The 27620-nt window shown below is 40.7% G+C and overlaps 1 protein-coding gene across 4 annotated transcripts in view; it reads left to right on the forward strand.

Annotated features, from left to right (window-relative positions):
* Positions 1-27620, forward strand: part of LOC121516380 (ecto-NOX disulfide-thiol exchanger 2-like) — a 206900-nt gene that overhangs the window by 78422 nt on the left and 100858 nt on the right. For all 4 annotated transcript variants that reach the window (XM_041797653.1, XM_041797652.1, XM_041797654.1 and 1 more), the window contains one exon: positions 25301-25447. In XM_041797653.1, the coding sequence (XP_041653587.1) occupies positions 25301-25447 (147 nt within the window). The remainder of the gene's footprint in view (positions 1-25300; positions 25448-27620) is intronic.

A 27620-nucleotide genomic window follows, 5' to 3' on the forward strand; every position in this document is an offset into this window, starting at 1 on the left:
TAGCTGCTGTGTTACAAAGACAACTGCCAAGATGACTGGCTCCAGTACAATAACTGATTTATAAAGGATTTCTAAATGGGACTGTGGGGGGAACTTTTCCCTCATCGTCTTCTGATCGTGGTGGTTCGTGTGGTTGCTGCTGGAAAGGAATCAACTGGTTGTATTTCAAGTCACTGAAATGTGACCATGGAAGTTTAGACATAACCAATGATTAATTTCTAATAAAAGCCTCAAATCAAGCCTTCAGCTGGAAAATGCTTTTATAAACTGTTTGATCATACATCAGGAGTGAGCGCTAGCTCTCAGAATTGAAAAACGGTTTCTCAATTGGTAAATTGATGTGTGTAGTTTAGCTTATTACAGCCTACTTTATAGCTAATATATTTAGTTCAGTTTAAATCTGAAAATGTCATATTACTTCTTAACCAAACTTTGAAGATTTAGGCAGATTTATTCCATAGCTGCCTTTATTTGCCCTGGCAGAGCTCAGGACTTCAAGGGCAACTCTCACCAGCGCTTATTGTTGCTACATTACAAAAAAAGAAAAATCTTGCTTTCTTCCTAAGAATCTGTCACATTGTTTTAAAACCGCTGTGTGTGCTTCATATTTCCATATTGCAAGAAAATTTATCACACGGAAGACATGCAGACAATAGAAAGGAATCCTGTTGTGACTCAGGCAGCAGCTGCACACTGGAAAACTACCCAGATCAGTTTCTCTTCCACTGTTGTCAGAAGTCCCGCCCCTTCTTGATGTTGATTGGCAAGTGAGGTAGAAGTGACATTGATGTGCACAGCACTGTTCCGAAAGTTGAACAGTTTTCAATGAGAGTGCTTTGAGTGCAGAGGCAAAAACAGCTGATGCTGAGGATATGTTTTCCATTGATGGCCCTGACATTCAGAACGCTGGACTACACTGGTTAGAATTAAAATTAACTGCTGCCAGCCATGGACACAAACACATAAGGGCATTAAGGCTGAAGGATATATTACAACTGTGATGGTGATGTCCACATGCCCAATAGTCATGTGCAATATTAGTCATGCAGCCTGAAGCGCATAATGCTGCAACTTCTGTTATTTGAGAGGTAAAACTTTGCGAGTTTTCTTGTCCTGACTAATCTACATCAAAGTCTGCCTGAAATCCCATCAGCAGTCAGAGAACTGAGCACTGTGCAGGCAGTCTGTGTGTATACTAGGGCTGTACGATTTGCAAAAATAATCAAATTGTGATTTTTGTTTTCAATATTTCAAAATATTGTGCAATTTGAAGAAATAAATTATTCTACATTATAAACAACAGAATATAAAATAAATTAAGGATGTAATGTTTAAAACAGTTCTATTTCGACTAATATTGTAAATTGATATCAAATTTGATGTTTATTTTGTCATTCTTTTCTTTGAACAAGAAATGCAGGATTTTTGAAAACTATTCAAAAGGGGAAAAAAATCTTGAAATTTTGCATGTGAAGAGCATGCAATCGCTTCCGAAAAAAAAAAAAAAAAAAAAAAAAACTTTTAAACTGACATTTTGACACATTTCAGGTCAAAGATATATTGCACTATCTACCATTTGAAAATTGCAGCCGGCCATTTTGTGATTTTAATCTAATTTGTGATTAATTGCCCAGCCCTAGTGTCTACCGTGTGTACGCCCAGGTTACAGGTGACACTTCATCACAGTTATAACAAGGGATGCACGTGGTTAAAACAGTTAAGTTTTGTATCAAATTAACCAGCGCAAGATATTGATAAGATATCATTTTATATAAACAGAGGCTTGAAATCTGGGTCTAATGCTCTTTTAAACTGTTGTGAAGCCTCCCGCCACTAGAAGCCACTGTAGCTTCAGTGGCCACTGCTTCACTTCACTGGACATAAATATGAGAAGCTTAGCAGTTAGCATGTAGTAGGAACAGCGTGGTATGACAGTTTTTTTAAGTAGATATGTAGGCTGTAAAGAGTTGTACTCACTTATAACTATTTAACTGAAATTGGCCGCATATCAAAGCATGATTTTAATCTGCAAATAGGAACGAAGGCAGGCGGAGCTAGCTGCTAATGTTAGCCACACTCTACAGTGTATATCAGGCTCACATCATACCTGCTGACACAACAATCCTGTGATGAATTTGACTGTTTTCTAAGTATTTTCCCCTTTTTAGACTAGTCGGTTACATGCAGTTTAAATGGGCATTCAGCTGAATGAGGAAATAGACACCTGGGAACATCCTCAGTTACAACGATGTTATGCTTGATGTGGACAATGACTTACATGAAACCTGTCTCAAATAAGCGGATTCCAACTATAGGCAGCACTTTGACCGGGTGGTTGTATTCTGAGGGCACAGATGCACCAATCGTTTACTTCACAGCTGCAGCTGTGCACCACAGTGTGGGAGAGTCTCAGCAGCTTGATACGGTGTGTGTGTGCGTACGTCAGAGCAGCTGTCAGAGGGCTGACCTAGAGTGATATTTGACTTAAAGACCTACTTTAAAAAAAAAAAGATTGCATAAGATACAAGGCAGGGAGGAAAATATCCAAATGTCTGTTTCTTGCCAATATAGTTCACTCCCCAAAGTGCTCCAACTTTTCTGTTTTCCATTATAGGAGATGGGCACAGTCTTTAGGCTAATGTAGCATAGTCTTGGCCTGTATGGAGCCTAAAAAAACAATTCTAGGTCTCTCTTGAATAACTTATATCTCTTTCTCTCTAAACACAACAGTGGACACTTTTCATTTCTGCTGAAGATGTATTGAGTCGGTCAGTCTCAAACTAAAGGATATAGCAGCTGTGTCAGCAGTTTTTTCATCATTAGATGACATTTACATAAGACTGCAGTCTCTTTAGATGGTGGGGTGGAAACAGAGCAGCTTCATCTCTACACCTGAACATCTCCATGAGTTTTCAGCACACCATGAATATTCCAAACTCAAAGTGATATGGGATCTTAAAGCATTCACATTGAAATCTTACCATGATCCTCTGAGGTTTTCAGGTCAGTGATGGAGAACCGAGTGTAGTCCTATTAACAGGATTAAGGTTCTGCTGTGGTCCATCATCCAGAAAAAGCACAAGCTGTTTGCCGACAGAATCATTACCAGAGGGCTTTGAGGTATTTACAGGTCCGACCATGACTGAGTGTGTCAGAGTAGTTCTAAATAATTAAGAGTCTTTGCTAATCTGTCATTAATTTCCACAAATAACTAGAGCACCAGTAGATTTAGTCTAACCTTTATGTACAGTAGTAATCCTGACATCCTCCTGTCTATCAGTCCTAAACTATAAAAGTGTTCTTTATCAAAGTTAAGAAATACTTTTACTCTATTTCTGTATTCTGCACTAGATAAAAGTTGTAAATGTGCACGCATTATTGCTCTGTATAATGATGTACATGGCTGGTATGTCCAGTTTACAGCTGGAAAAAAAATCTGGGGTGAATATCACTGCTAGATTAAAGTGGCAAACAAGCCAGCCAATATCTTAGGTTGGTCTCTGTTTTGGACCTATTAAGCTTTTACCCCCTCAGAACAGCAGAGTGGTAGAAATGGAAAAGACCCTATTCAGACTGAACTAAACCTTGCACAACAGGTAAGGAAATTTGCATTTGGTAGTTTATTTCTTTGTTGTTGCAGTGCTTCTTGGCAATAGCTCTTACACCATTGGGAAGCCTGTTTTTTTCCCTTTAAATGGTGCCACATTTTTGAGGAGCATACATCTGTGGGATGAGCAGCAGAGCTGAGTGTGTGGGTTGCGCCCATGAAAGATTTGTCAAATCTCTGCAAATGCCAAACAGCTGATTCTGCTGTTGCTACTGACTCTTGTTTTGAGCTTTTGCTAGCACCAGGTGCTGGCGATCAAGTGCCTACGATAGGGAAACTTTGAGCTGGTGTTCCTCAAAACTAAGTTTCATCATTTGGAGTGAGCCCTAGTACCATCTCCAAACTGAAGCCCAAGTGCAATATAATGGGGGATGTTGAAGACTGTTTCCTCAACCTGTCAGCACTTAGGAACCGTAGGCAGTCTTCTACAGATTTTCTGCCCAGATAATCCAAAGCGGACTGTGTGCAGCCGATCTCCAGTCTCGTAAAGCCGCCAGGAGGCGTGCCATGACTGTCCTTCACCATCAGACTAGTTTGTACTGGTGGAACCTGAGCATGTGGGGGGACATTATGTTTGGTGATGAGTCCAGATTCTGCCTACAGCAGTTGGATCGAAGGGTCAAAGTGTGGAGATGAAGCGGAGAAAGCCATTGCTGCTAACCTGACACGCCAGATGTATTTGTTTCACACATCCATCTGGGAAAGCTGGGAAACGTTTGAGAAAAAGCAGAGGCTTTGAAAAAAACTTGGAGTGTGATTGGATAAACATTCTGTCTTTCACATCAATCAGAGCAACAAAACATGTGACGCAGCCGCTATCGAGCTGCACGTGCGCAGCCACTGAGGAATAACGCAAAACATGGTGACTATAGACATGTAAAGTATTCAACTTTTGTCGTTTTTGAAAAGAAAACAACTCACTGCTGTTCTTCGTTCTTCTGTTAACAAGGAAATGTTGTCAAGTCCTGATAAAACTGACGCTTTAGCAGCATCCACGCTAATCTCTCCCTCCATAACTGCACCAGCTCTTGCTGCTGCTTGTTTACGTCACAACTCTGCTGCACCCGAAAGTACTGCCCCTCGTTGCTGATTGGTCCTGTCACTTTCTAACCGGTCCAAATGGTTCAGATGGGAGCTTTGCAAGATGGATTCGCCAGTGAAAAACAAGGAAATGGGCATTTCCATCTGCTTTGCAAGGTTATATTGCTGCATCAATAGAGTAACATCTGTTGGTGGAGGCAGTGTAATGGTGTGGGGCGGCATCTCCCTCACTGGAAAACCCAGACTTGTCATCGTTAGAGGCAATCTCAGTGCAGGGAGCTATCGAGATGAGGTTCCGCAACCAGTGGGAATCCCTCATCTCCACAGTCTGGGACAGAACTCCATCCTCAAGATGACAACGCTCGCCCCCACATTTGACCGTGAGATCAGATCAGAGTTTGTCCAACAAGTTCCTACTTCTTGTCAAGTAAAAGAATCTCTTTTTTGGTCTAGCTAGATATACCAGAGCTTGACTGCTGGTGGATAAAAAACGTAAAAAGGGATAAAATCAGCTGATACAAATGTTAAACCAATGCAAGTAAAAGCTGCACTGTTAACCTAGTTACAGATTTTAAAAAGCATGCTTCTTTCACTGCATTAGCTCTCTTAATGGATGTATGACAGTGTGATCCTGGTTGGATGGTTGCTGGGATTGGTTATCTCCTCTGTAGCTGAATAAATCTATGGACTGGCTGAATGTTTTTATCCTCAAGACCACTCACTGTCTGGAAAGGTCATTTCCTGCCCTGCTTCTGTGGGACTCATTAGGGACAGAGAAATACTTCAGTTGATTTTATTGGAATAAAATCGTGGGTTTTGTTTGTCAAATTATCAAAGTCAGTCCCCCGAGAGATCGCATGGAATCTGGGAACAGCTGGGAATGTATCTCTGAATCCAAAGAGGTCAGCTGATGGGAATTGAAGAGCTGCGTCCTGCTGCATTTGTGCCGCTCTGCTCTTGCATGTAGTCAGAGTAAGAAGAGGAATCAAAGATAAGCCGAGGAAACATTCACCCTTTTAGTCTTGTAAAAGCGAAGGATGGTCATTAACAGAGCAGACTCCTTCTTGGATGTCATCCATTTTTGTTGATGCAGTTTAATCCCGGCGCTGCTGTCAGAACAAACTATGAGGCTGACTCAACAAATGACATGAATGCAGAGTGGACTTATTATTGTTCCCCCTGCAGTTTTGTCCCACTGCTAAATATTTGACAGGACGTGGAATGACTGAAGTCAAACTAATCTAGTCTGCCTTTTGCAGTGTTTTATGACAAAGCAGATTTTTCTCAAAGCCACAACTTTGCTTTCAGGTTGTTTTTTAGCTGGTTTGTTTTTTGAACTATCGCTCTATAACTGGTCGGCAGATTAAAGAAGATATCTTAATTGGACAGGAAGCAGAAACAAAAATGAAAAGGTTGCTCTGTTGATTTACAGCCAGTTTTCACACTTAAGATCTTAATATTTCAGATGGAGGGTTTGGCTGCCACGCAAAGACACTAGAGTCTTCATTCTGCTTTATTCTGATGTTTAGTGGAAGAGGAGATGAGCATGGAGAGGGAGGATTTAAAAGAGGAAAGCTGTGATTGAACTTCAGTGGGTAGAGGTGAAGACACTTTCCTGAGCAGTGTCCTGCAGATCAGGAGTCTGATACGAATGCTATAAATAAGGTTTTTTCATACATTTTTTCCTGAATATTCAATTTGCAAGGTCTATGCCACTAACTTGAGTTAAATTCCTTTTATTCTTCTGTCAGTTAAAGTGAAAAATACCCACCATAATTTCCTCTGCCTCAAAATGACCTCTTCAGATTGCTTGTCTCCACTTAGTAGAAACCCATTATTCACACTCAGGGCAAGAAAGTCTGTCCCTGCTCATAGCTCTGTCCCAGTGCATCATGGGGCATCTGTAATACAGGGCTGATGACAGCGCTGTAGCCGTACAATCAGTCACACTCCGCAGCAGGAGAGGAGGCTGCAGCAGCACCGAGTTTAAAGCAGTTAAGCCGACTTTAGGAACTGTCAGCATAGAGCGTCGAGTCATGCTGCCCAGTCACGCTGTTCCTCGCTTCCTTTGTCACCCGGTATTTTAGTCTCTCACAGGTTTGTGCTCATTGGAAGACTTTGGATGTTTACTCCTGCTGCTGTTGCTTCCGTGTTAAATCCTTTAGCACAGGGTTTGCTGACTTTAAATCATGATCTTTCCTTTCCTCCTTGAGCAGTTTTCTCATGCAGGTGGTGGGTTCTGATGCAAGACCAGTTCAGAACCACTTCTTTAAGATTTGTGTTAAAATACAAGCCCATTTGGTATTTTAGAAACTCTGTTGGCATTTGTCACAGTAGTTGTTGGCCTTTGTGCTGTTTTTGCTTATTACTCATCATTTCTGCATTACTATTCTTCCTACAGTGGCGTATTTGGCTGGTATTATTTGCACCAGAGGCCACGTTAAAACACTGACTCACTTTACCCTTTGTCACCGCATTTTTTGTCTTTAAATGAGTCAGAGCTTAGCCTCAGCATGCATCGGTGCAAACCCTAGGCCTCTGAATAAATGAAATAAATCAGTGTCTTTCTAAGTGGCTGTGTACTTGACTGTGTGCAACCTGATGTGACCCCCGATGCTCTCAGCCTCCCCAAAGTAAAACAGAGATGTTTTGCTCTCTTGGCAGCTCTTTAACTGCTTTCTTTATTAATGAAGGTAATTTTAGCATGGCAGCTTGTGGGATTGATTTTTCCTGACTTGTTCCCTCGTCATTACAGGAGACCATTTCTCCTGCTTCACTGAGTAATTCCTTCTGGCACATTAAAAAAACACCCTTTTACAACAAAAAACACCCCCACCCATTTTTCAGTGACAAAACAACAAGAGAGTTCAAACAATGAGTGCTGACATTTCGTGCCACGGGGTCCATTAGCACTCTCATGTGTGACTAAATATTGTTTGTTTTTGCATATGCAGCTTGAAATCTTGGCGTGTCTGCACTAAATGAGGGCAAAAAGGGACAAGCAAAGTCATTCTGGAGCACTTACTCCTTAAAAATGGTTTGGGCTTTTTATGTTATGTCATTGTAATGAGCAGATTAATTGTTTTAAGAATTCTTCACTTATTCTGCACAGAAAGAAGCATTTACTGAACATTAGAGATGTAAGGATATAGTTAACCTATGACTTGTCAGGCTGTATAACATATAAATAAAAACAGAATGTAACTAGAAAAGCACTCAGAGAGCGCAGACCTTTGCCATTAGCCCTTTCTCCCAATAGTAAAGAATCCTTTAAAAAATTCCTGGATCCAGACGGTGACCCGGGTCACTCCCAAAATTAAATCAGTTCTTCCTTATGCTACTTCTGACATTTCCTAAAAACAAATTCATGAAAATCAGTCCATGACTTTTTGAGTTATGTTGCTAACAAACTTACAAACCCATCCGATCACATAACCTCCTTGGCGGAGGTACAAAGTATTGGAAGAAGGCTGGAAAAGTAAGTGGTGCTAGTGGAAAACAGCTGAAGGAGCATCTTGCAGCTTATTAGGTCATTAAACAACAGGTGAGTAACATGACTGAGTATAATGGAGCATTTAAGAGAAACAGAGTCTCTCAGAAGTAAAGATGAGCAGAGATTCACCATAAGAGCTTTGCAGGTTTTCTTCTGTTTACAGTGTTAGGGGTGTTGGAAAATACAGAGACCCTAAAATATTAGGCTATGCAATGGAGCAATACTGTATCGATATTTTAAAATGCTGCATCAGTATTTTAACATTAATGAAGCTCAGTGTTAGTTCATTCCGGACACAGTTCATACCCCTGGCTGTGATCAGCTAACAGCCAGCTGATCCCAGTTATCACCTTCCGGCTTCCACAGCCAATCACAGCTCTTTTTCTCACCACAGTGGTCCATTTGAGTATGACGTACTTCTCACTTATCCCTGCTTGCATTAATGCTGATGCACCGCACTGCTGGCAAAGCTTCACCTCCTCCACCCCAGCTACCTCCTTTATAGCCTAAAGCTTGCTGCACCATCACATTGAGAATCATGCTACTATGCATTAATTGCTTTTGAACTAATTTAATTGTATTCAGTACACATTGTCATTATTTATCCATCTGTATGGGGGTATCTAGCGAAGCGCTCCCTTGAAAGTCAAACCATGCTGCTTGACTAACCTAGGGAGCTTCTTTAGAGCAGAACCTTCTAGTAAAACTGTAGATCCTTTTTGTAATGAAATGGTAAAACGTGTAAGTGTTCCTGAAGTGAATGAACCAATTTACTTTGTTGGTGCATTAGTTTTCTGATACAATTTCAATCCTGACTGTTAGTTGGCAGCAGACATTCCGCCATTTGAATCTTCCCTCTACTCCTCTGTTTAGTCACTCGAGCCTTCTGGTACGAGTGAGCCGGTCACTCGGTCTATCCAGGGGAGCCTCTTCTGCTGCATTCAAAGTGGATTTATGAATTTTTTATGGCTCCCAAAACTTTAAAAACAGTTCAATCTTAGGCAAGACTCAAGTCGTTTGCAAGATAAATGTCATGCAAGAGTGAAATACTCGGACACCACAATGAATCTGCGAGCTTTCAGCTAGGCATTGAAGCACTAGCATTACAGCTAATGGCTAATGTGAAACCAGTGGATGCCACTGACTCTGAAAAGAGCTAGTTAAAGCTCCCGCCGGTCTCTATTCCTGCAAACATAGTTAAGCAGTCAATACTTTGTTTTACTTGTAAGGACCTGCATCCTCTTAGTGTCTATTAGGCTTCTGTGATACAATAAAAGCACTGTAGCCTGTTTTTGCCCTCTAAACAACACGGTGCAGCAGTCCTTAAAGCTGGGCATGAGGACCAGCATGTCTCATAAGCCGTTTTTACACAGAGATTCCGCAATAAAGGCGAAAAGGAATGCCCGTCTCTGTTCTGCAGTGAGCAGTTCACACAAAGGTGTAACAGAGCCATGCACGCAGGAGATTACACACACACCCCAGCGTCCCGTAATCAGATGGCAGCTGCTGCCCAATACAAAAATCGGCAAAAAATAAAAATAAAAAACTAGTGGTATTTAGTGGCAAAAAGCAGCTTAAATGGGTGACAAGTGGCAAAAAATGGTGAAGAAAGGGCAGAAATTGGACAAAAGTGGCAAAAAATGGGGAAAATGTGGCAAAAATGGGATAAAATTGGCCAAAAGATGCCAAAAGTTGCAAAAAGATGCAAAAATAAAAAATAAACGAGTGGTATTTAGTGGCAAAAAGCAGCTTATATGGGTGAGAAGTGGCAAAAAATGGTGAAAAAGGGCAAAAATAGCAAAAAGAAGGGCCAAAATGGGGAACAAAGGGAAACAATGTGTATTTAATGGCAAAAGGTAGCTTAAATGGGTGGAAAGTGGCAAAAAATGGTGACAAAGAGCAAAAAATTAGAAAATAGTGGGGAAAAAATAGGGAAAACGTGGCAACAAGAAGTGGCAAAAATGGGCAAAAAGTTGGAAAAAAGTGGTATTTAATAACAAAAGGTAGCTTAAATGGGTGAAAAGTGGCAAAATGATAAAAAGGGGCAAAAAGGTTTACCTTTATAAGGTTTTGTAGGGGAATAATATTTAAGATTAAGACATATAAGAGCCACACGTTGAGTATCACTGGTTTACAGTGTCTTGGTTCACAGCAGACTGGATGATGCTGAAACATCACCTCTTTCTCATCAAAAATGGTTCTGAATGCAGTCGTGGGGCACTGAAGGATTCACATCTCTACAAAAAAACACCAGAAAACAAATCTGTTATAGACCAAAGGTTGAATCTAAGTTTATCTGTATTTGTATTATGTTTTTGTCTAAAAACGCTGTTAAACGCTGTAGTTTGGGGTTTGGTTTCTCATCCATGAATATTTTAGGTTGCAAACAGCACGATGTCTGTAGACGGTAGAGGTGGAATGTTAAATATACACTAGTATCTTTGAATATACACTAGTATCTTTGTCATCTTTTTTAACACTGAGGCAGGACTTCAGATTCTTTTCCACTAAAATATCAACATCACTTTTCTACTGATCAATGTTTACGCCAAAGAGCCTTTATGTCCCTCTAACCAGATTATAATCCTGATTATCAGACCTCAGCGAGGACTCTAGCTTCCCTGTAAGAGTGACATGCAGCCGTTTGCTACTTCTTTAGACCTGAACAGCAGCTACGTCCCAAAATAGCATCAAAGGCAGATAATTTCCTTTGAAAACAAGCATCTAGAGTGCCGCATTGTCACTCAGGGGGTCTGATAGCATTCTGACAAAGACTCGATCAGTCATTCTTATTTCAGGGAGGAAGCTGTGAGAAAAAGACAAACAGTAAAATCACCTGAGGAGTCGTTTTTATGCATATTAATTGACACACGAGGGAATACGGCTTCTTATCCAGTCTTTGTGAAGTTAAGCACAGCAGCTTGGAGGTGTCATAGTCATGTTCTACCATACCCTTTTAATGTGTTTATGGATGAATTCAGACGTTTAGGGAAGTATTTATATTAACTACTGATGCCTAACGGTGGTGCATGCAGAGTGAGAAACCTTTAAAAATCATCCTAATGTGCAGCATTACCTCTGCTAATGCATACAAAAGTCATTTGAAGCAGAAATGGCCTGAAATGTGAGAAGAAAGAGGGAGGCCTGACGTACTGACTCACATTTTATATTGACATTATGACTCAAGAATGCTCTTTATAGCACTTGTAGATTTAGATAAGGAATCTGACTTTATTTTACTTTTCTTCTCTGTTGTTGGAGCTTCTTAGGGCTGCATGGCAAACAAGGTTCAGCATTCAGGATGGATGGGAACACTTTATTAAAGAAAAAAAATCAATTTCAGAGAAAATATGCACGTTTTTTTAAGATGGATATGCTGGCTTTAGTCATACCTGGCACTCGTTCATTTAAATAAAAGTGCTGGGTACATCTGTCTGCTTTAAAAAGCCTGTGTCACTGATGGCAGCTGCTCATCATAAATCTCTCTGGAGTCCTCTACTCCACTCCATTCTCCTGCAAGGATAAAATATAGTCAGTCTGAAGCAAATTATAGAGCAGAGAAGGCTGAAAATAAGACAAAAAGCAGTGGAGGGAAGACAAAGGCATAATTAGAAGATTTAAGAAGGCAGACGGGAGAGAACAAGAGGTGGAGTGAAATGAAGATGAGGTTTATAGACAGGTAGACGGAGCCAGAGAACGCTGATGCACATTTGAAGTCATAAAAGGACAGTCAGGTTCCCTCTGTGACCTTATCTCATTTTAATTAGAAGGAATGACTCGCACCTGGCTCTGTAGGAACGCCATAAGTTAGCATCTTTCACTGTTTCAGAGTTCCATAATTAGCCAAAGACTTTCTGTTCCACCTCAGAGAGACTCACAGAAATTTGTCAGGAGTGTCAGGAAGTTTTAAGGATAATCTCCTGATGTGCCGATAATGGGCAGACGGTTAAAGTGGAGCCAAGTGTGATTTAGAGATGACCATTCAGTCACAGCCTCGCACAGATGCACGTCTCTCTCACTGTGTCATTGTTGGAGCCAGAGAGACTCTCATTAACTCTTCCTCTGGAGCCCAAAAACACATCCACATGGGCTGGATGTTTTTCTAACAGTCTGCAAATAGCTTCAGCCACTGTCTAAGGGAAGTCCCAAAGTCATTAGCATCAGAGCGTCTGTGCCAACCATACCACATGCCATGCTGTTATAATGATACTGTTTTAACCTCCGCCGCCTGATTGTTCAGATCTTGATCTGCATGAGTTACAGTATTATGTCTTTAAAAGGAGGAGACCGGATGGTGGAGCGTAGACCTTCTGGGTCCTTGAAGGCTGAAGACAAGAACCATTCTCCTGAAGAAACCAACATTATTATTATCTCCTGCAGTGGGCACCTTATTGAGTTATTAGTCAGATGTTCAAAATCAATCCTAGAGGATGGTGAACATGCATGTGCTAGACAGCATGACCTTATGTGTTATCACACACAGTCATCTGGTTCTTACACAGCAAAAAGGGCAGAAGCCTTTGACAGCAGGAAGTGAATTAGACAGTAGACCAAAGATTCTGAGCAGGTTTAATAAAATCTGGATGACTAGATGGGAGATTTAAATAAATTAACCTTCACTGAATCCCCCGGGGCTCTAAAAGAACGACAGAGGGGGCCTGAGGAGAAATATTCTTCATGTCAGTGATGTTATGAATAGTCATGACAAGATTATAGGGAGCAAATGATCTCTGACATCAGCATTAACCCAAGCTAACGCCGGCAGCTTGTGTTTGAAGCTCAGCAGAATTGAACTTTAAATCTATTCAGGACCAAATTCAGTGTTAAACTTAAATTTTCTTCCCTTCACATAATAATCCTTTGGGTTTTACCCTTCATGGTTCATGAGCTCCATATGCCAGTGTATGAGTCTGGGACATTTGTAAGAACTGCATAGTTTATTTAAATGCTAGCATCATTTGAAATGTCATCACAACAAGGGGGAATAGATTAACCTTTCCCAAACTCCAAGCTGTGGTAATACAAGTCCTCTGCAAATTTATCATGATTTAAAACCTGCCCTGCCTTGAGTGAGGAGGCTTAAGCGTTGGGAATGCACGTCTCCCGGGGCAAAACAAAGTTCTAGACATGTGGGGACACCTTGGATGCTGCCATCGAATCTGTGAATGCTAAGAGCGTGGAAGTTGTAGAGCAGTCCACCTACCTTGGCAGCCAAACCACAGACTTTGACTCATGCATGGGGTGATGGGTTTACTGAGCAAGACAGTGTGGCATTCCTGGTATCTGAGCATGCAGCAGTCAGTCTTTCAGTCCTCCAGGTCTTACTATACTCTTGTGAGGCCTGGTGTGTCTGATGCAGACTTGCTGATGCAGGGTCAGCTGCTTGATAGGGGAAAGCTGCTTTTACAGACACCTGGCGTGCTTTCCCAGATCCTGATCCAGCTCACTGCTTACTGGGTGCCCAGGACCCAGTGGGCTGGTCTAGATGTCGGGGGCAACCACATATGTTGTTAAGGGGTCTGCTGTGAGGATACCTGGAGAGATGGGCCTGGAGGAGGCTAGAGCAGGACAAGACCAAGGTTGATGCAGCGAATAGATTAAACTTGACCAAACTCCAAGCTGTGGTAATTCAAGTCTCCTGCAAACTTATGATTTAAAACCTGATTATTGCCTGTAATATTTAGTTTAAGATGCAAATTGCAGAATTTTCTTTATTGATCAGGTTGTGATAACAGACTTTAACTGTGCAGAAATCTCAATGTTTCACCTGTGTTTTAACCATGAGTTTGTCTTTCTGATATTGTATTGGAGACTACAGTTCTATTTGCACAGGATTAGTATTACCTGTGGACCTCTGATAGCTTGTGAATTACCCCCTGACATCAGTGATTTTGTTGTGCATTCACACGGGATGAGAGAAGTCTGTGATTTACTCAAATTTACAGACATTTCTGAAGGAAAGCATGAGGGTGCTGCATGGCTGCAGCAATAAAATTGCACAGTAAATTTTTATTTCTATAAATCATACAAAAAAATTCAAAGTTGTGCACATTAGGTCAGGGGTTCTCAAACTTTTCAACATGCAACCCCCAAAACAAAGGTGCCAGAGACCATGGACCCCCACTGAACCTGAAGGTGGTTTAACACAGCCATGCACATTCAAGAATAGTCATTTGCAGATGAAGCCGCCCATTGGGGGGGGGGGATGAGAGAGCTTTCTGGGGCCCAGCCAAACTGGGGGCCAGCAAAATCATGGTCCATTGAAAAGTTAAGCTGTGGTATTTTATATTAAACCTGAATAATAACCACTCTTATCAAAGAGACAAATATCTTTTTAATTCATTTGTGTAGTTAGTAGCCCTCCTTTGTTGAAAACTAGATAAAAATATATCAAAAAATAGCTAAAATTGTGTTTTTAATGGCAAAAATTGTGGGAAATATGGTGAAATTGGAAATAAATAAAATAAAAATAGCAGAAATGGGATAAAAGTGCCAAACATTGGATAAAAGTAGAAAAAAAAACAAAAAAAAAGGCAAAAATGGGTTAAAAGGGTACATTAAGGGGTAAAAGGGGATTATAAAGAGGTTGGAATGGCGTTAAAGTGGCAAAAATGGGTGGAAATTTGGTGTAAATGGAGGAAATATTGCTATGAACTGAAAAAAAAAGGCTAGCTGAGGAGGAAATAGGCAGAAATGGGTTAAACTGGCAAAAATGGGCATTTAAAATTGTGAAATGTGGTATAAAAAGTGATAATGAGGGGCTTATATTGGCAATAATAGGTCAACAGAGCCAACAATTTATGGAGAGTGGCAAGATTTGATTTAAAAGTGACACAAACAGGCAGAAAAAAGTGTTGGAAAGGGTTTAAAATTGACAAAAAATGGGTTTTAAGTAGCAAAAATGTGTAAAAATAAAGATAAACGGTGGCAAAAAGTGATGAAGACATGTTAAGATTTGGCAATACTGGTGTAAAGTGGCAACAGTGTCATAAAAAATATATTCTTAGTTTTTTTTAAAATGCATCTGGAGACCCCTTCTCAGTGTCTCACAACCCCCAATGGGGTCCCTACCCCAACGTTGAGAACCCCTGCATTAGGTGACTTTCCTGCATTCTGTTAACCTGAGCTTCCAATAGATAGCATGCACTTAATTTAAGTGTTTTCCCTCTCTCTATATATACATGATGATTTATTTTGATAGTCTTACAAACAGCCCATGCTTCTGTGTCACCTGTTTCTGTCTTTAATTTGAAGTGTGAGACTCTGCAGTAATCAGTTTTTTTGTGAAACAACCTGCTTAAGTGTGAAGATTTTCCCTGTTGTTTATTAAAGCCCAAGAGAGAAACGTATCAGGAAACTCTCAGACATTGTTTGTGCAAATCATCAAATCCTGCAGGATAGAGCAGCTGTATGTCGAACCTGTCTGTGTTCACTGCCTGTTGTTTTTAACGTCTCATTGTCTCTGCTATAAATACACAGGAAGCGAAAAGCTTTGCTAATAGACCTCATGAGAATACCACAGCTGTCTGGCATGCTTCACCATCCTCTGCTAAGCTGCATCAGTCAGGCACCTTGTTTATTCATCTGTTAAGGACACTCACAGCCTGACAGTCTGCTTCTCTTTTTAGGAGTCTGGACTCTCGTGGTCGTCGTCTCAGTCAGAACAGGTTGTGTTGTTCTGATGGGCGCTACAGGCTATGAATAGAGCTACATCTCATTTTATTGTGCTCGCTGGTCCGTGTAGAAAGCTTTAACGGAGGTCTTGTGACTTTGTTTCAACAGTAACCTTTCAGGAGACTAAAGGCTAATTTAGGATCCTGTTCGTGGACTCGGCGGCTGACAGCCAGCAGGACTTAGAGTTATAGTCTGTTACCAACACTTAAATGTGACACAGCGGCCAACTTTCCAGTGATCACAATGCAGCATGACTTTATATGACATGTGACTTGCATTGCTAACACATTTGTGATGGCTAATGTGGCACGTTTAAGTCCTTTTAATCTTTTGTTTTAAGACTTTGATGCCTTTTCCAGCCTCGTGCCCTCCACATGCTCTGACTACCTATTTTCACTGTTACGTTAACAGCATTGGCTTGAACTTGTCTGTCTGTTATTGGAAAATGTCTATATCTTTAGTGTTTTAGGTACTGAATCAGTAATGGTGGTTGCTTTTGTCACCATCCTGTAAAATAGCTACTCTTTTTCTTTTGTTTGTTTGTTTGTTTGTTTGTTTGTTTGTTTGTTTTTCTTGTAGAATTTTGAATCGGATATCTTTTTGTACAAATCAGCAGTTTCAACCAGTGGTTCTCAATTTGGGACTTGGGACCCATCATCTAACCCCTTAAGAATCACTAAACCCCAGAGTTTCAGCTGTGGTGCATCTATCCTAGCATTTCAAACTTCACGGCTGCGGTCCCTAATCATCCACAACACTATTCCGTCTAGGCTGCTTTTCAGATTTGACTATTATTCATAATGGCTACATTTTCAACCTTGTTTTAACCCTCTGAGACCGGCGTTATCTTATACGACAAGAAGAGACACAGGTTATAAAAAATTAGATAAATTTTGATCCATAAATCGTAGCCACTTTATTCCTTCTGGAAGCCCTCTGTTGTGCTGTGCTAATGATCCTGGAACTTGGGTGACTTTTCAGGGTCTTTTAAGATTACATCCACACCTATTACTCCCAGCATTCAGTGCCTTTTTTTTTAAGATATATTTTTGGGGTTTAAGTGCCTTTATAGATAGAGAAGGAAAGTGGATGCAATCAGAAACATGGATGTTAAAGTGCAGGAGAGACATGTTGGAAATGGTGCCACTGGCCAGACTCAAACCCATGCCAGCAGCGTACATGGGGTGAGCCTTAAACCACTAGACCATCTGTGCTCCTCAGTGTCTTTTTTTAAAATCCATTTCCAATCAGTTTTCAGTCGTCTCTGCTGGTCCTCTAGCATTAGCCACAATAATGTTTTCCTAAAGTGGATGTCACATTGGCTGTGACAACCAATGGCAGGCTGTTCCATCATCACATCGTGCTTTGCGTAATAGCGCATGTGTACACACTTAGAAACAGAAAGGACAGCCTGAACCAGGCCCGTATGGCTCATATTGGAGTGAAAAAGACACAGAGAGCCTGTGATGTGGCCCTCTGTGTCTCTGCACACAGGAATTGCTATGAAGAGTGGCTAATCAGCCAATATATTTTTCTGTATATATGTAAATATTTTGAAGACTTTGTGTCACAGAATGATTATTTTTTCTTGGTCCCCAAGAGATAGAAGAACAAGTATACAAAAGAAGTCTTATTCATTGTTGTTTTACAGTGTGCCACACATAAAACTATCCGTGTTTTAATATCTGTTTTGTTTTTTCTTCTGTCTTTATAGTGCAGTAATTCTTTAAAATAACAAAATGTCATTACTACTTATTCTTAAAGCCCAGTCTTGAAAAAAAGGATGTTGAGTGTTTGACTGTGTACCAAAGGGTTGACGTTTTACAAGCTTTTCAAGAGGGACATATTTTACCTTTTTTAAGACCAGTTTATATCGGTCTCAGTGGTCCCTAAAAGAAGCCTGTAAGGTTTGTTTCTGAAAACACACTCCAGTATTGGATTTTTGCATGTCTAAAAACCCCTCTGTTTCAGCCCTGCTCAGACCGAGCTGTTTCTGTGTCTGTGGCTTTAAATGTTACACAGCTGTCTGACTCCGCCCCTGACCACACCCCTCTCAGGAAATAGATGTGGCCAAGCAGGGAGGACCAACCTAACCTGGGGGCAGGGTTAACTCCCCACATGACATCACGGGGGGGGGGGGGGGGGGTGGGGGGGGGGGGTGGGGGTCTGAGAATGGCTTCTTTTGGCACACATTTTGTGAGAGGTGGAGGGGTGTGGGGGTTCTGGTACGTAAGGGGATTGTGGACAGGCCAGGGGCAGATATTTTAGTTTGAAAAGCTTGAAAAGGTGATTTTTGCTTAATATGTGCCCTTTAAAGGGATACTTCAGCATTTTGGCAAATTCGTCCATTGCCATAATTCCTAGTCTTAGTAATAGGTTTGTTACCTTCAGTTGTCGGTGCAAGCTATTTTTAGATCGGCTGCTGCTGAGTTCGGACATCCAGCCTTTACATGACAAACTTCTATGTTCTGTCTTGTTCTAACACTTGTAATGAATTTAGTTGTTTTTAAGCTTTAAAGATTTAGAAAGAAACAAAATCATGAAGAAGACATATGTTTTTGGATTATCCACTTAATTTTAAGAAAGTCATGCTTCATTGTGATCTTGGTCAACACCACTACGGGCACAAGGGGTGGAGCTAAAAGGCATTGTGTTTACAACTAAAGCTCAATGATGGACAGAGAGTCAGAGAAACAAATCTACTTCTAAGGATGGAGATTTGTGTGAGTCAGTCTGGCCCTAAGCCTCGATCAGATGAATAAATGCAAAGTTGTCCACACGGCATCTTCCTAACTGTGATTGTGATCTTGGATTAAACTCCTGTACCTTGTATTTCCCCCAGTTTTAACATCAGAGTGTTGTACTGATGCACTTTTCCTGACCTGCTGAATCATTCATACTGTAGTGTTTTGTTTATTTTCTGATCAGAGTTAGATTAAGGACAACAGAAGATAGAGTTACAGTGGGAATCACTGAAACAGACCACAGCGGTGGTTAAATAAAGATCACAGGTTCTGTCTGAGTCCTCGCAGCTGCAGATTTACTTTATTTGTCTGACCGCAAAACCCCTAAAAGAAGCCACTGTACCATCATAAAAATGAAAATGTACATGGGTAGTTGCACATGTATCCAGGGGTATTAGAAACAGTGTTGCTCAGATTACTGTCATGAAGATGTATTGTGTAGTAGTAGCATATTTATGATGAATGCCATTCAAATTTCTCTTTAAATTTTCTTTCAGTATCTTTAGTTGATGTATAGTTGTAGTAATAACACATGATTGTTCAAATTCACAATGCTGCAACATTTGGGAAAAACTGAATTACACAAAAATATGCAAACATTAATATTTTGCAGCATCCATTCAGCTACATCAGCCTGTTGATTAAAGCAATATGCAGTTGCAAATCTAAAACACCATTAAACAAAGTTAGTAGTTTTTACTCCTATGAAACAAAAGCACAGTAAGAAAATTCCAGATATACTGCAGAAAATGTTCATTTACTAAGAGGTTGTCCAATTCTGCAATACTTGTATAGTCATAGTAATCACAGATGGTTGTACAAATTCCTATGGCACACAGTCCACACCATTTGAGAACCACTGCTTTAGGGTGTGTGTTCCTTTCCAGCAGCAGCACTGTGCTTTTGAAGTAATTTATTCTGTATGTTGTGGAAACCTTCTGCTGCAAACTAAATCATCAGCTTCAATTAGATTTTATTAAACGGTAACAAATGAAAATAGGATTGTTCAGTGTTGGTCAACATCTCTTTAAACTCAGAGAAGTGGTATTGTTTATCCAAAAGGAAAGATCGATCAATTTAAAACATGACAAGACTATTAGAGGAACCCAGTAAATCCTTCACTGTCAGTCTTAAATCACTCAGGCCTGGCTCATAGATTTAGATATTGATCAGCTCTGTTGTTGACTTTTCTTATGACATCATAATAAACAGTTCTTTGTGTTCTTTGCTGTGTGGATGCACTGGCTGGTTTCGCATTCGATGGGTTAAATGGTATTTTAATGACCTGCTGAGTTTCATCATTCACTCTAATGGTCCTGTCTCCTCTTGCCTCCCTTTAACCAGCAATGTTCCTTGTTTATAAAGCATCCTCCATGATTTACTGGCTTGCTTTCTTTTCTATTATTTCTTTTTCTAAAGTGAAACAGTAACGTTTGACTCTCAGTTCTGCATTCTCATTCCACCTGTCTCCACCCAGCCTCCTGGTGTTTATCGTCCTCTCCCCTTAGGAAGTGGTACTGGCATAACTGCTCCCTTTGGCCAGATGTTGAGACCTAAACACTCCATCCATCAGCGGACAGACAGACGAGCAGCACAGCAGACAGGAGCGATGACCCAGCAAAGACATCCCAAACATACAGGCTCAAAAACACTCTCAGACCGCCAGACCCTCAGCTGTTTCCTCCCTTCATTTTACATCAGCATATTTCAGCTGAAGGCCACAACCGTCCCATCACCGGCTCAGAAAACTAACATTTTTAAAGTTCAAACCAGAGAAGGAGCCGTCTGATGAGATAAAATAACAACGCTCAGCCAAAAGCTGCAGCAGAGACTGAATCTGTGAAATGCTTTTTGCCTCAGAGCTTTAACACTGTCTCTCCAGAGCACGATAAAACAGCATTATTCGGATGAAGTGCAGTCAGTCATGTTGCTCTACATCCGTTTTAGATCACATTTACTTTACTGGGACACATTTCCTCTGTCAGCTGGAAGTCTTCTTATCTTTTCAGTATTTCTCAGAGTTTTGATGTCACCCGGTTGGTTATAAAGCTTTTTAAACTGGAATGACGCCTCTCCCTGAAGCTGAGGAGTATTTACCTATCAACTGTTCAGTTTTGTTTCACTTTTTTGTACTTTCTCTCGAATTTCTGTCATGTGAACGCTCGTGTTTTTCCCAGAAATGCTCTCTCTCGTTCGATTAAGACTGCAGCTGTTTATTGTTGACATTTAAGACCAATCAATGCAGTTCACTCTGAAGAGTATCGATGGCCATCTTTAAAGAGGTGGGATGGATGAATGCTGAGTGTTAATCGACAAAAGACAGAAGATCTGTTTAGCTTCTAAAGCCACATTCTGCTCTGCAAGAACAAAACTTTTTTTCTCTCTCTCTCACAGCCGTAGATTTATTTTGGGACTTTTTATTTTTCAGACTGTTTTATCTGATGGTTGGCGTGACCTTTGCCTCTGCTCTGAGACTGTTTGTTCTCCTTTTAGACATGTTTAGTCAGTATGTCTTTGCATGTAGAAAATCCCTGATAACTGAGGACATACGGCGGATACAGTCATGACCTAAAGGCAGAAGAAGAGAGTGTTTGAGTTTGATACAGACAGAAAAGGAGAGTTTCTGCTGACATCAACTAACATCCTGGTTTTATTTTTCCCTCATTTTTTATTGTATGGCCAGTCTTTGCTTTTCTTAAGTTCAAGCATGCAAAATATTGGATTTTCCCTGATCTTCAAAAATGCTGATATCTCCAAACTCATTATTGCTTGTAAGGATACCAGTACTGATATATACACACCTATTTTAATGTAAAAACACCAAGTGTAGCCTTCTTTTTTGGGGGGTGATGCAGGGGTGCCTACGCTCTTCAGTATCTGTAAGGCCTGGATAAAATAAAGATGATGCTGTGATCCTCATGGAGACTGTAGATGTCCTTGTAGAGGCTCTTAACTTGCTGCATGAGGAGGCAGAAGCATTGGGAATGCACGACCCCTGGGCCAAAACAGAGATCCAGGCATTTGGGGACGCCTTGGATGCTGCCATCAAATCTGTGTCTGTGAATGATGAGAGCATGGAAGTTGCAGAGCAGTTCACCTACCTTAGCAGAGTTATTCATCCCGCCATCTGAGAATGCAGACCAAAGTCAGAGTCTTTCGGTCCTTCCAGTCTTACTATAATCTTGTGAGGCCTAGATGTTGACTGATGGCCAGAATGGCAAGACTATGTTTCTAAAGCAGATTTGCTAAGGAGAGGGTCAGCTGCCTGATACGGGAACAGCAGCTGCACTTTTATGGGCATCTGACATGCTTTCCTGGGCCTGATCCAGCTCATTTATACTGGTTGCCCAGGACCCAGTGGGCTGATCCAGGGGGGGGGCAACAGGGAGCGTCATGGAGATGTCGCCTGGAAGGAGACCTGGAGAGATAGGGCATGGCCCTGGTGGATGACGGGATGAAATTCCAAACCGGTATATGCTCCTATACCTGACCTGACCTTCCAAAGGTGTACAGACCTTTCTTTAGGTCTTTGTCAAACTTCTATCACAAAAAAAAAAATCATAAATCAAAAAGACAATTTTTTGGTACCTTTAAGTTTCTTAAGCTTATATTTTTAGATATGAATATGATTGTTCTTTTCTGAGATCAGTAAAATAACTTTAAACCAACAATGAAATCACAAGACAAACAGCCAGTAAAATCAAGTTATTAATATGTCTTTTATGTGCATTGACCACAACGTAGTTGGAGAAACAGCTCTTGAACCTTTCCTGTATAGAACCAATCTTTTACATGATTTATAAAATAAAGAAATGTAAACTCTTTAGTTACAACAGCTTAAGGATTTACTTCGGCCTGGCCATTTTAAATTCACAGACAGATACAGAACTCATGTTTAGTAAGAGTGACTGATTTTTGCCAAGCAGCTCCTCCCTAAGCAACCACCTTTACCTACGGGTACTTTAATTTTGCTGATGTTTAAGCCTGATATATGATATACACTGCTGATATGAACGGGCCATATATTGGCTGTTAATTTTTCATCATTGCCAATACCAATGATTAAGCCTGTGATAGCGGCGTTGTCGTATGCGACACTTACTTGTTTTTCCCCTGAAAGCCCTCCTTTGTGCAGTTCTAATGACGCTATCCTTGTCTTCATAGCTCTTATCAAATGTTTCCTATCATGGAACTTGACTGACTTTGCAGCATCTCTGAAGATTAAATCCTCACCAGTAACTCTGATATTAAACATCTTGTTATCATTTATAATCCATTTTTCGATCGTTCCTGCAGCTAGAAGCTAATACTGTCACTGTAGTGTCTGTAACACTCATGTCTGCATATATGACAAAAATTCCCAATAGTGCAAAGACTTTTTTTTAAATGTGAATATTTTGAAGACTTTGGTTCCTAGAATGATTATTTGTTATTGTTTTTAGTATTTTTCTTTTGTCTGTAGTCCCATAACTTTTTGAAAACTCTGACATTACTGCTGCACACATAGTCGTAAAGCCAAGGTTTTCCTGAAGAAAAGATTGTTTAAAACTTAAATGTGCACCACAGAGTCGATGTTTTACAAGTGATTAAAAAATAGCATAGGGCTCCGAGGGTTATTTTTTTAAGCTACAGATGCCAATATCATGCTAATAATATCAGGCATCCCTCCTTGAAATCAATCCATAACAAAGACAAAGCTAAAATAGATTCAGGGAAATATAATATTATTCAGTCCTGTCTCACATGAACAAAGTGACGCCTCTTAAAAGATTTTTCCATAGTGTCAAACTAAGTCTCTTTTCTTTGTTACGCTGGTTTTAAGCTCGGGTAAACATTTCTAATCTGTGATGACATTGCTGATTTTCAGGGCGGCGTTTGTCTTTGTTACTGGCTGATCTCTGTCCTTTAGACCTTCAACAGAACCACATTAACATGGAGCTTCTGATCTCTTCTGTGCAATGGAGAAGAAAACAAATCTGTGCACAAAGACGAGTGATGAATTTTTCATGAATGTAGACGGATTCTCCCCAGCACTCTGCTCTGAATCATAAACAGACTGTTTTTTTTATAGAGAGGAACATTACATTAAACAGGAAACACAAGTTAAGTTGTTTGTCATTTTTTCAGGAGTCAGACACAATCCCTGCTCTTTATTGTGTTTATTTCTCTGGATGTAAATGCTCCTATACTGCTGTATTCATAATGTGACTGTTTATTTTGTCATTGGAAGAGAAGCTCCACTGAACAGTCTGATAAATAGACCTGATTATACGGCATATCTGGGCGGGGAATGTTTCTCTTTCTGAAGTAGAAGTTTGTTTGCATCAGGGTTGATGGAAATGCTGCATGGTCAGTGCTATTTTTGTATTCCACATTAGCATCTTTATAGCTCTGTGCTTCCTTCAGCTAAAGAGTCCTATTGGCATTTTGCATTTCTTTTTGACTTCTTTCTGCTCTGTTTGATCTTGGCCTGGAGCTAGACTTAAAGAGGCAAAGTTGGCATGTGTCAGTGATCTGTGCTTTCATTAAACATTGATCACAGGACAGTAAATTGCTGTTTTTGTGTTAATCTATACAGTAAGACACATTGTGCTCAGATTTCCAACTTCCAGGGCCTCCAACATCTCTGCAGAAATAGTTGAAATAGCAAAATGTATTAGTGTTTAAATGTAAGAAGAATATGAGCTCAGTGCTCATGTTGTGTCTCTTTTTGCTGATATACCAGCGTTACTCAACCCTGCTCTACCAAAGAGCCAAATTGTTGAAAAACACCTTTGCAAGAGCCACAATCTAAGTGGTGAAAAGGGGCAAAATCGGCTTAAAGAGCCAAATACTGGGTGTAAAGTGACTACAGTGGGGGAGAAAAAGTGGCATAAAAGGGCGGAAAGTGGCCAAATTTGGGTGAGAAGTGACAAAACATATGTTACAGTTGGCAAAAATGGTCAAAAAGTGGTAAAAACATGACAAAGGATGAGTGGAAAGGTACTAGAATGGGTAAAAGTTGGTTAAAGTGGCAAAAATCATTAAAAAGTTGCAGAAATAGGTAAAAGGCTGCAAAAATGGGCAAGAAATTAGAAATGGTGGCTAAAATGTTGAAGATGTTGAGAAGGACAAAAAGTTGCCCGAAAATTGGTGAAAGTTGCAAAAATTGGAAAATTAATGACAAAATGGGGCTAAAGGGGCAAGAAAAATCAGTGAACAGCAGCAAAAAGTGGCAAAAATGGACACAAGTTGGCATTAAGTGGCAAAGAAGGAAAACAGCAACAAAAACGGGCAAGAAATGACAAAAGTTGGCAAAAATCAACATGTTGCAAAAACGTGTCGCAGAAATGGGCAAAACTGGCCAAAATAGAGGGAAATTGGCAAAAGCGACAACAAAGTGGCAACAACGGGCAAAAAGTGAAAAAAAAAACTGGGTAAAAGTGGCAAAACCTGGCAAAAAAAAAATGGCAAAAAGCTGTAAAAATGGCAAAGGTGGAGAAAATAGGCAAAATGTTGCAATGGAATTTATGAAAATTGCCAAAATTTCAAAAGGTGGCTATAACAGACTAAAAGTAGTTGCAATAAGATGTAAAAATGGGCAAAAAATGGCAAAAAATTGGTAAAATAGGGCATTTTTGGTTAAAATGGCTAATCAGTGGCAAACGGTGGGTGTGTCTTTCTGATGTTTTAGTGTTTTTCTCTTGTCAGCAGCCATCTGTGGTTCTCTTTAATCATGATTTCTTTGTTTGTGTCTTCCAGGACTCAACCCTCTGCCCTTTGACCCAGCGACCAACAACGACCCTCTCCAGTTCAACGGCTCCAGCGGGCCTTTGGTCACCGAGTGCCCTCCTCTGGAAAACTCTGCAGAGAACAGCAAGAAGAGGAAGAGAGCCAGCCTGCCTCCAGGTACTGCCAACAAACACCTCACAGCTAGTTCAGCCACTGCTGCTGCTGCAGGATCGCCCAGGGTCTCCAATCATCACAGTTTTGCCCTCGGCATTACAAGCATGTGCATTTTAAAATTCACCACAGCTAATGGAAAGCTTTGATGCAACCTTGAGATACCTCTCCCCCTTCGACTACCGCCATGAAGTAGCTGTGCTGAGAATTGCTGCAGTATTCTCTCTTTGGGTTGAAGCATGGAGAGAAAAAGCAGCTCAGTTCAATCTGTGTTGTTTTAGATTAGCTTGCCATGTCCTGAGGCTCTGCTTGTCTGTCCTGTTTGGAGGTCGGGTGGCTGCAGCAGGAGGCTGCTCCTGACCGTCTGTTACCGTGCCAACAGCAGCTGCCAGTCAAACCTGCATCAGCCTCCACACAAACACTAGAGATGGTGGTGTGTTGGTGCGCATATGAGTGTAAGCGTGTCATTGGAGAGTTTGTTGGTCTCTTAACGAGTCAAATAAAAGAAACACTTCCTAATTAAAGAATTTAAAAAGTGCTGACTAATTAATTGGCTCATGAGTGTAAGAAAGAGGGGAAACACTTAAGACTGAGAGGTGTTGTTTTCACATTATCTGCTCTTACTGCAGAGCTAATTGGGCTGATTTAATTAGTCTTCACTTCATATTTTCACATGGAGGAGTTTGTGTCATGAGAAATTATTAATTTAGTTTCGGTGACCATGTCAAACTTGAGATAATGTTGAAAGGCTGCTCATCAAAAAATGAGTGATGTTTAGGGTAGGGGTGTCCAATCTTTCTCCACTGATGGCCACATTCAGAAATATTTAAGGATGTTGGGGCCACTTTAATTTCCACAAGGCAAGGTATATGGCACTGATGAGGTCAGAAAGCAGAATAAAGGAGGAGCTGGGGTGGAGGAAAGTTGCAAGAGAAGTTTGCAGAGCGTGGCCGAGCATTGCCAGGCAAGAGCAATTTAGATAAGGCAGCATGAGAACGATTAGCCAATAGCCGGCTTAAAGCAAGTCAGCTGGCCATCAGCTGATGAGAGCATACATTAGTTCAGCTGATGTGGGCAGAGCTTGACTCCATGGCCTGCCTGAACTAACACTAAACACAATCATTTCCAGATTTTGGGGGATACTGCTCAGATTTCAGGGGCCCTATTTGGCCCAAGCTGCCATTGGCTCAGCCCCTGGAGTATTAAGGGTACTGCTCTTTGCTGCCCTAACCTATCAGGGAGTCAGAAAACAAGATATTATTATTTTGATTGCACATATTTTTTGCCATGTACAGTGTTGTCTCAGTTCAGTCACATAGAACACAATAAATTCATCTTGTCAAGATGTTTGTTTATGGAATTCGCATGGTAGTGCTGCCCTGTGCTGAAAGTGTGAAGTACAATGCAGTCAGGCACAAGCTCCATATTTCAGTGTGGGCCATATTTCATTTTGTTTCCAGAATTTGCTGCGGACGAATCAAAATTGGACAGAGGACCACATTTGGACACCACTGCACACATTCACAACCCACTGAAAACAACCCAGTGACCCACTTCTGGGTTTAGAATCACAGATCTAGACATTCTGGGACACTTGGACAGAGTCCAGAAGCCCAAATATGTCGTACCCAAATAAAATCATATTTTTTTAATTCACTGGGATAAATTCAGACTTTTCAGTATGTTATTTCAAATGCTCACATTGCAGTCATGATGAAATTTTGATGACTTGTACAGCGTTTATTCATAGAAAAGTCTGGCACTCTTTGCTCCTGAATCCTCGTTACAGAAAACGGTTGAGCTTTTGAAATGTTGTCAAAGAAACAGGGTCTTTGCAGAAAGTCAGTCAAATATTTCAACTCTCATAAATCCTGAGTCACCTCTGCAAGCTTGTTTGAACCCAGTGCCTGAAGAATCTGCTAAATTTGAAGTCCTTTCAAATCTGAGAAGTGTGTCTGAGTCATGGCCGTCCCGGTCTCAGATCCTCCAGCTCTCTGAAGCAGCACCGGCTCATTAGCAGACATGATGATTGAGCCTTGTTTAATGGATAGATTCCTCTCATAACAATTGCTATTACCCTCTGGAATCTATCATGCATGTGTGGAGGCATCAATAGACTTTATTTAAACTCTTCAAAGATACAATTTGAATGATTTTATTCCAGATTAAAGAAGGAAAC

Source organism: Cheilinus undulatus, linkage group 10 (genome assembly GCF_018320785.1).
Source record: "Cheilinus undulatus linkage group 10, ASM1832078v1, whole genome shotgun sequence".
Classification (NCBI taxonomy): domain Eukaryota; kingdom Metazoa; phylum Chordata; class Actinopteri; order Labriformes; family Labridae; genus Cheilinus; species Cheilinus undulatus.